The sequence below is a fragment of the Thunnus maccoyii genome, chromosome 13, assembly GCF_910596095.1.
Source record: "Thunnus maccoyii chromosome 13, fThuMac1.1, whole genome shotgun sequence".
NCBI lineage: Eukaryota > Metazoa > Chordata > Actinopteri > Scombriformes > Scombridae > Thunnus > Thunnus maccoyii.
The window spans coordinates 31,995,780-32,005,275 of NC_056545.1; the positions used below are offsets into that span (position 1 = coordinate 31,995,780).

Genomic DNA, 9,496 nt, shown 5'->3' on the forward strand with positions numbered 1-9,496 from the left:
GGATTTTTGCACATAGCAGTTTATCTTTGCAATAATTTTTATTTTTGTATTAAGTATTCATTTTATCCTTTGTCTCAGGGCTGCCTTGGTTTCCTATTGACTGAGTGGACTAAAGGAAAAAAATCTTACTCAGGGTTGACATTGATAGTAAATTACATTTGATTCACATTTGATTTTTTTTCTTTGAGACCTATAAAAGTGTCTACCGCCTAAGAGTAACTCAAAACATCAATCTAGAATCAAATCTATGAATGTATTGAATTGAGAATTGATTTTGATTCAAAAATTGAATCAGTTTTGAATCATGAACTGTTTTGAATCGTGCATCAATTGTGAATCGAATCGTGACCCCAAGAATTCAAATTGAATCGAATTGTGAGATTTCCTGAATCGTGCACCCCTATCAAATGTATAGACATTTTCTAATAAGTCATATCCAGCACAACATACTGCACACCAGAAATAATATTTTACACATTCATACAGCAGTGTTTCCCCTATAATAGTACAAGCCTGGCGGGCCACCAGGCCAACAAGATTCCCCGCCAGGCCAAAAAATATTTTTTAAATGCCAAAAATAATGCCAAATATCCATTTATTCAGAAATCAATAGCGTTTCCAATCACATTTATGAAGTTAATGTTGATAAATAACTTTTGTGATTAATTTTTAATTTTATCATTCTTTTCATTTACATAGGAATCAACATTTTTTTTTGCTCTTAATATTCTTTTTATTTTATCCTTAGTTGTGTCACACCTTGTGAAGTTGCTTTAGATATGAACACTACAAACTAATCATTGATTACATTTCTGAGCTATCACTTCTGACGATTGTTTACAAGTCCATGTGATGAATTATTGATAAGGACAGTTTGAAGAGCCACACAGCCACGTGTAATGACAGCTATTCTAGCTGTTGGAGAACCTCACCGGTGCAACACAATCTGTGAAACTGAACTTCTTCTTGCCCGTTTGTTTCATTAACAGCTGTACAGACTGGTGGGGCAGGTGGTGAATTGATATGAAAATGGCTGGTTCAGGGCGTGTCTCCATCCATTCATGGTTAATGTGGGAGTGGAAATGAGGCTCGTGCACATGCGCCCATTTCCCCAATGACTGAGATTTATAAAACAGAACCATGTGTGCACATGGCTTTATAAATCTGACGAAAAGAATGCGTATGCATATTTCTGGATTTGTGCGTACACACAGTATTAGTCATGAATCTACAGAGTTCTGTGCGTCTGGCCCCAGATACCTGCATTACCCGCAATGCAACTCAATTTGATTAACTCACCTGTACCAATTCAGCTGTGTTATGCTTGTAACTGCTAGCCTCCAGCAGAGATGAGGATGGTAACCTCACTTCTTTCTAACTCCACACCCCCAGATTTGATTAAATTTTCAAACTTGTAGTCTTCAGCCTCAATGGACATGGACTCAAGTGGCATCACTTGAGACAATTTATCAGATCTCACACAGCTCCCTCTGGAGATACAAAGGGCAGCTTTTATCACTTGTGCAGTAGTACTCCCCAACACCTGGAATCACACTTTGAAATGTAAAATCGGTTCCCCTTTAACTTCTAATAAGTTACATGTAGCTCAGTGGTGTCACCAGATGTGTGTAAGGCATGAATTCTGTGACCCTGTGTCCTATTTTACCAAATATCAGCTTCTAGGACTGATGCTTCTTTAGCTGCCCGTCTTTAATTGCTCAAATTTCTGCCTTTGCCTAGCTGGTTACCTGTCATGTTGTTGGAGGCCTATGAGCAGACTGTAGTTTGTCTTTCTGTCTTATTGGCACAAAGATTTAGCAACCAAGAGAAGCATCCACCAGCAAGCATTATGACTGAGGTCCCTGCTTCAGCACCCATGGAGCACAGCAGGAAAATGTGACTGAAAGAAAAACTGTGGGTATGCGTTAGTCTTCAAAACTACCCCCATGTTTGTGCTGTAATGTACTCGGTCCCTTACTGTTGTCTCAATGCCAAACTGTTGAGCAAAATTTTGGAGTAACTTCTGTACTGCAGCTTTATTGTTTACCAGATGTTGGTTATTTTTGGAACAATGAATGGAATTGTTATCTCTTGGTGCCACACATTGTGATGAGAGCTCCTTTCTTGAGACAACTAAACTTAGCACAAAAAGTAAGGAAATTTGTGTTTGATAGATTATTTCTTTGTTGTAACAATGCTTCTTGGCAATAAATCTTATACCGGTGGAAAGCCTGTTTATTTCCCTTTTAAAATGTGCCACATTTGAAAGGAACACATGCATTTGTGAGATGAGCAGCAGAGCTGAGTTTATGGGTTGTGCCCATGAAAAATTTGCCAAATCTTCTCTGCCAATGCCAAACAGCTTATTCTGCCATTGACTCTTGTTTGGTGTTTGGTGGATTGGATGATTGAAGTTTGAAAAAACAAGACATAACAATTTATTAATTTAACAAACAGGAACCTCAGTAGCATGTGAAAGAACCATACACAGCCACAACAGCCTGGCACCTCGTCCTCATGCTAGTTACCAGCCTGGTCACACACTGCTGTGGGATGGCATCCCATTCTTCAACTAGCATTTGTTGCAAGTAAGCAAACGTGGTTGTGTTGGTCACTCTGGCATAAACAGCACACACAAGCTGATCCCACAAGTGATCAATGGAGTTGAGGCCAGGACTGCTGGCAGGTTATTCCATCCTCTCCACTCTCATTTCTTGAGGCAGTCTCTGATAAATCCCGCTCTGTGGGGGCGAGCGTTGTCATCTTGGAGGATAGAGTTCTGTGCCGGACTGTGGAGATATGGGATTGCCACTGGTTGCAGAATCTCATCTCGATATCTCTACATTGAGATTGCCTCCAATGATGACAAGCCTCGTTTTTCCAGTGAGGGAGATGCCACCCCACACCATCACACACACACCAAAAGATGTTACTCTATCGGTGCAGCAATCAGCATAGTGTTCTCTGCATCTTCTCCACACTTTGACCCTATGATCCAACTGCCATAGGCAGAATCTGGATTCATCACTGAACATAACGTTCCTCCACATGTTCAGGTTCCAGTGTGCGTGTTGCCGACACCAGCGCAAATGGGCCTGACGGTGAAGGGCAGTCATGGCAGGCCTCCTGGCAGCCCTATGAGACTGGAGATTGGCTGCGTATAGCCTGTTCCGGATTGTCTGGGCAGAGAGCCGTCAGCCATATCGTCCTGCAAACCTTGATTGTAAATCTGTAGAAGACAGCCCACGATACCTAAGTGCTGACAGGGTGAGGAAACGGTCTTCTTGGGGTGTCGTCTTCTTGGGACGCCCACTCCGCGGCCTGTTTGGAGATGGTACAAGGGCTCACTCCAAATAATGCCGCAACTTGGTTTTGCGCAACACCAGCTTGAAGTTGCCCTATCGCATGGGCCCTATCCAGATCAGTCAAACGTGGCATATTCTTGGAGCAGACACCTACCGACTACTGTAGCAGGGCCCATGCTCACGCCAATCAGGTGCCTGATTGGCGCCTGATTGGCAGAACCTGGGGGTACCAGAAGCTCAAAACAAGAGTCAATAGCAACAGCAAAATAAGCTGTTTGGCATTGGCAGAGAGGATTTGGCAAATTTTTCTTGGGCGCAACTCAGCTCTGCTGCTCATCCCACAAATGCATGTTCCTTACAAAACATTTAAAAGGGAAATAAACAGGCTTTCCAACATTATAAGATATATTGCCAAGAAGCATTGTTACAACAGAGAAATAATCTACAAAACACAAATTTCCTTACTTTTTGTGCTAAGTTAAGTTGAAACTTTGACCACTGTGTCCACTTGCAACATCTGGGACCAGATGTATAAACGATATATATGCACAAAAACCATACATACGCCATTCCCCACACATGAACTGGTATTTATAAAGCTGAATGTGCGCACCTCACCCAGACTTCAGACCAGGCATACACATGTTTTCCAGAGGCAGCTGCGGGTTATATGATGAGGTGGAGATGGAAACACAAGGTGAGAGATGGAATCTAGGTCTATCTGATAACCAACTGAACTGATTATGTGATTTTTATGCAGTCTACACTGCAATCTGTAAAATGTCAATCAAAGGTGCCTATGTAAACTTAATATTTTTAATTATTTAATTATTCATTACTTTTTTTTGGTCTCTTTCTTCTAATTTATGTAGGAAGCATCATTTCACTGTTAATATTATTTTTAATATTCTCTTTATAAAAAAAATAATAATTTTTTTTTAAAAAAAGAACACACCCTGCATGTCTAATGGTCACATGTAATGACAGCTGTTCTGGAGAACATTGCTGGTGCAACACAATCCTTGAAGCTGCACTTCTTTTGTGTTTGTTTCATTGACAGGTGTAAAGACTGGACGAGCAGGAAGTATATTGATATGAAAACAGCTGGGTAAGGGTGTGTCTTCATCCATTTATGGCTAATTGTGGGAGTGGAAATGAAGTTCCACAATGACTGAAATTTATAAAACAGAACCATGTGTATGCACAGCTTTATAAATCTGACAAAAAGAATGCATCTGCATATTTCTGCTTTGTGTGTACAGTTTTAGTCATGAATCTACTGAGTTTTATGCATCAGGCCCCTGGACTTAAATAAAATTAAAGTAAAGCAACACCCTGGTAGCCAGCAAAGATGAGTGAACTGCTGTGTGTTATTTTAACATCTGATAAACCGTCATGGAAGTTTTACCCAACATATCCGTCCTGGATTTTATTTCATTGTTCACCTGTACCTGAAACAACATTGTTTTTAACACAGTACTGTTTTTGGTTCACCTAGGAACGATATTTGTTTCTTTTTTGGTCAAAGATGAGTTCCGTGCACAAAACTAATGACGGTATTGCTTGTGGTCAGACTACTGTATGTTTGAATCACAGGCAAGAATGAAGCTGTAAATCAGAGTATTTAGATGATATTTTCTGATTGTTTCACAGCGGTTACTTTCTAAAGTACAAATAAACACACCCACTCTCTGCTCTGCATGTGTGTGTGTGTCGGTCAAACAGACCCATAGACAGCAGAGGAGCAGCACACAGCAGCACTCTGCACACAGCAGAGGAGGGAGACAAAGAAGCGGGGGAAGCACTGAATCAAATAAAACCACAGCGATGTAACCTGGTCGCTACGATACGAGTTCTAACCTGACACCTTGTGTGCTGTAATTGGCTGGGGGCTACACACCCACTGCCCAAAGGTTGACATCCAGAAACATCCCAAACACAGCAATAATAAGAAAATAATAAATTACAGGCAGGGCGCAGGGTCTCTGAAGATAAATACACCACTACATACCAGTCCATACATTTTTTAGGAAAATCATTGACATTTCAATCCTTTTCATTACATGTAGTATCAGTGTGACTGCAAGCATTTATTAGGGACCGAGCCCAAAAGGCGGAGGACTACTGTAAAACAGTAAAAAAAAAAAAGATTATTAATGTAAGATTTGGCCAAAGTAATGGGATTTATGAGGAGAGTTCACAAAAAGCGTACTCTAAAATACTCCTCTCCAACTGCTGATGATGATGTCACTCCCTCATTGCTGTGAAACAATACACACAATATCTCAAAAACAATAAAAGATAGAAAAAGCATGTAAATTCAAGATTTCTAGGTCAAAGTCTTGTGACTCATTTAAAGTTCAAATGAAGTTTGTATCTAAAACTATGTGGAAGCAGTAAATGTTCAAAAAGGTGTGGGTTCACTCACGCTCTCCATTCGAATATGTGTGTTATGTGTGTCCAGCTGCAGTTACTTATTGTCTCTACACACATGTCAGTCAAACTTTGACCAGGTCATATGGGTTGAAAGTCTTTCCTTTTCTAAAAAGAGGCTTGATGAAAATTAGGAAAATAATTTGTTTTACACACAAATTCATCAAGAGTTTTCAATTTACTAATTGAAATTCAAGTGAATGGGCCCAAAACTTGCATAATTTTGATGACACAGGTGTGACCAAGACAGACATATCTCACCCTGCAGAGAATTCTCATCCTGTCAGTCACACTTTCAAAATAAAAGCACACCACACCTGCACGAAATATCCCTCATTTTTAAAAGCAAAATGTTCTGATCCCGACGGGCCAAGGTGCGAGGTCCCGACCAACGCTGCTTGCAGCTTTAATTTTAAGTTTGGTTTCTATACTTGCAATGGTATTGAAGTAATGTCAAAACTTTGCTTATTATGGAGGGGCATGTATGGCGCTAAGATTCTCCGTTGGTTTGTTTTTTCTCTTACTCTGTCTTTTTCTTTCTGTCTGCTATTCTTCCTGTCTTTGTTCAGGGCCATGGAGAACTGGAGTCTAGAAGAAGAGGGAGGAGCTGCTGTGGAGTTCATTGTCCTCAGGAGACAGGTAGGCAGTGAAAAAGGCTCAACGCGACTGAGATGAGCCTGTGTATCTCTCTTTTGTTCACTGTCTGTTTCTCCCTGTTCATCTGTCCTCTCCATCTTCTATCTGTTTCTGTTTAACTGTATAGGTGATGAAGATGAGTCGCCGGCTGGCGGCACTTGAGAGGCACAACACTGAACGGAGGAATACAGAAGTTGTCCTATTCTCACTGCTGTTCTCCGCCTGCCTACTCAACATGTGGCTGTGGATCCGCAGATAACACACACACTCTGACATACACATGCACACACATTTATTTGACTAAACTTGTGAGGACCCACTTTCACTCCATCCCCCTTCCTTCAAGTAAATATCAACATTGTTTGAAATTGACATCTGTTTTTATGTGGGGGTGTTTTCTTTTCCTCATTTGCATATCTGTTCGTCTTTTCAATGTTCAGAAAAGGTTTTAACAATCTCAGATATCAACCTTCAACATCAGATTTTTGTGTTCGTCACTCAGAATCCAAGAGCAATGGCTACAGCCAATGGTCAGTAATCATGCAGGGAGAAAGTAGCACATAAACCAGTTTATACACCCACTCTCACTACAGCTGTCCTCATGTCTCATGTCTCTTTCCACCTACAGATGAATATTTCTGGGAAATGTAGGAATTGCTGATTGCTGATGAATATGTGTTCAACACATATAAATAAATGACAACACTCAATAAAATCTGTGGGAATTCTCAGACATCACACACATTTTTTTAAATTCAATTGACTTCTTCAATTCAAGCCAGATGTAAAACTCTCAATGTAAGATCAGCCGTAAAACCTAGTCTGTAACCTGAAACTGACCTAAGTTACCTCACTTCAGATGTCAAAAAATGGGTTCTCACAAGAACAGCCAAACAAGTGTACAAACACACATAATGTGGGATTGTACTTTGACAAAATATGCTGAACAACCAAGGTGTACCTTACCAAAGGAAGCTGGTAATTCTTGGTAAATACTGGGGGGGGTTAGGAGCTGTGAAAAGGGAAAAATGCTTAATACAGAGATCTTTCAGTAGAATTACAGTGTTGTGTGGAGGTTATACTCCCATAACAGACTGACACTAATTTCATAGGTATACTGTTAACATGTCAGTAATGTATTTAGAGACAATGTCTGCTGTCAGAGCTTGTAGGTGTGAGAACACTGCATGTCTGTGTGGTCAGTTCAGATTGGTGGAAAATGTTTAGTGTTTGATTGTCACTGCCAGTCACGGCTTGAAAATATAAACAAAAAGGTAAAACAACTCCAGTTTGCAGTGTGTCTCTACATGGATTCAAAGGTAGAATGTGATCTAGAGCACAGTTTTTGTTGATTTATTTATGCTGTGTAAAGGAATGACAGTTTTTAATAGTCCAAATTTAAAAATGGATGCTGATGTATAATACAGTATCTAGAGATAACATTTGTAGTTGTGTGTTTTTCTGTCTGCAGTGCACAGTTAATTGGTTGAGATGAAGCTCCTGTTTTCAAGTCACAGTCAAGATACTGTTTGACTTGTCAGTGTAAATATTACACATCGTATCTGTCCCTGGCTTGGTTTGACTATTTATCTTTCTCAAAGCTGTGCCATTATTGCTGTATGCCTATTTAATAAAAGTAGATTTTATGTTTCAATTCACTGCTTTGTGGGGGGATTTTTGATGGTAACATGAGTCTTGATGCAAAAACAAAATCTGATTTTAGAGAGGTAGGAGACAGGAGAGATAGGACCTAATTTTGAAAGGGATTCTTCTGTATAGTATGATTGTCACACTAGAAGCACGCTAGTTGACATTGTATCAACCTTTCAAAGCAAAAGTATCACGGCAATATGTATCAACTCCTCACTTCACCACGGCAAAATTAACATTACCATCCCAAATGAAGCTTTGTTACATCACACACATATCGGGAGCGTGTTGTGTGCATGCGTGACACTGCGAGTGTGTTGGTTAAACTCTGAACTGGAATGCTTGAATCATATGGATTGAATGCAGGCAGACGCTTCTCAATCTCCCATAATATTTATAAGTGGGCAGAATCCCTCCAAAATTTGTGGGTTTTTTGAGATTATTGCATGTGTCAAATTTTCATTGAGAGACGTCCAGGAACAGTTTATATTGTAGTATTAGATATGTAGATATGTATTCTATGTATAGAATAGACAGACATAAATACACACTGTACCTGTACTACCTGTACTGTAGATAGACACACCAACCAACATGCACATGCACACACACACACACACAAGCATACTCAGATAAGCAAATAGATTTAGTTGACTGATAAAAATTTAGTGTGAGTGAGAGAGAACTAGAAAGTGTTTGAGTGACTTGTTGAAAGTGAGAGTGTATGACTGAAAGGTTGTGTGTGTGAGTGTTTGATAGGGTGAGAGAGGGAGAAAAAGGGAGAATGGAGGCAGCACCAGCAAAAAGAGCCAGATCGTATGTGAGGGGGCACTTTGACTTGATCAGTCCTAAAAAAAGGTCAAGTGTTTGATCTGTGCTCAAGAGCTGGCAGTGTACCCAAACCTTTTTAAACAGGCTAAAAGGTACCTTTACATGCCAGCATCATTGGTGTCACGTGAACAGGTCTTCTCCAAAACTGGAGAGGTAGTGAGCAAGAAGAGGAGCAGACTGATGCCTAATTCTGTGGAAATTGTTGTGTAGAAATTCTGAGCATTGGTCAAAACCTCAGGTAGAAGAAAATGTCACGGAGCCTTGATGTCTTATGCTGAGAAGATTTATAGAAACACTTGGCCAAGCAGAGAGCAGAAACAGTAAACATCAAAGTGTTCTGCACTTATATGCTGTCTCTTCCTGTTCTGCCTTCTGAAGGTCTGAGTTTTAGTCTTTAATACCAACAGATCAGCCTACAATATGAAAAATTTGTCTAATTGGTTCACTAGTTTCTAAACAAGGAACTGCACTTTACCCATGTTAGTTCAGGTCACATTGCATGGTACTTTCAGGTCTGGTTATGCCAATGTAAACCTGCACAATCACCTATCTGTGGTGTCTCGGGAGTCTCGGGCCATCTTCCTGATCTTGGTTACCAGGACAACGCCGGTTCACTCTTTATCAGGGTGGCTCCAGTTTTC

The 9,496-nt window shown here is 40.2% G+C and overlaps 1 protein-coding gene across 6 annotated transcripts in view; it reads left to right on the forward strand.

Annotated features, from left to right (window-relative positions):
• LOC121909763 (mitochondrial fission factor homolog A) overlaps positions 1-8,032 on the forward strand; it is a 41,322-nt gene extending 33,290 nt beyond the window's left edge. For 3 of the 6 annotated variants that reach the window (XM_042430431.1, XM_042430429.1, XM_042430434.1), the window contains 3 exons: positions 4,366-4,413; positions 6,308-6,377; positions 6,502-8,032. In XM_042430431.1, coding sequence (XP_042286365.1) covers positions 4,366-4,413; positions 6,308-6,377; positions 6,502-6,633 — 250 coding nt within the window. In that variant the 3' untranslated portion in view covers positions 6,634-8,032. Of the gene's footprint in view, positions 1-1,812; positions 1,919-3,958; positions 4,003-4,365; positions 4,414-6,307; positions 6,378-6,501 lie in introns of those variants that run through there. The other 3 variants (XR_006099512.1, XM_042430433.1, XM_042430432.1) reach the window with 3 other exon arrangements.
• The last annotated feature ends 1,464 nt before the right edge of the window (positions 8,033-9,496 follow it).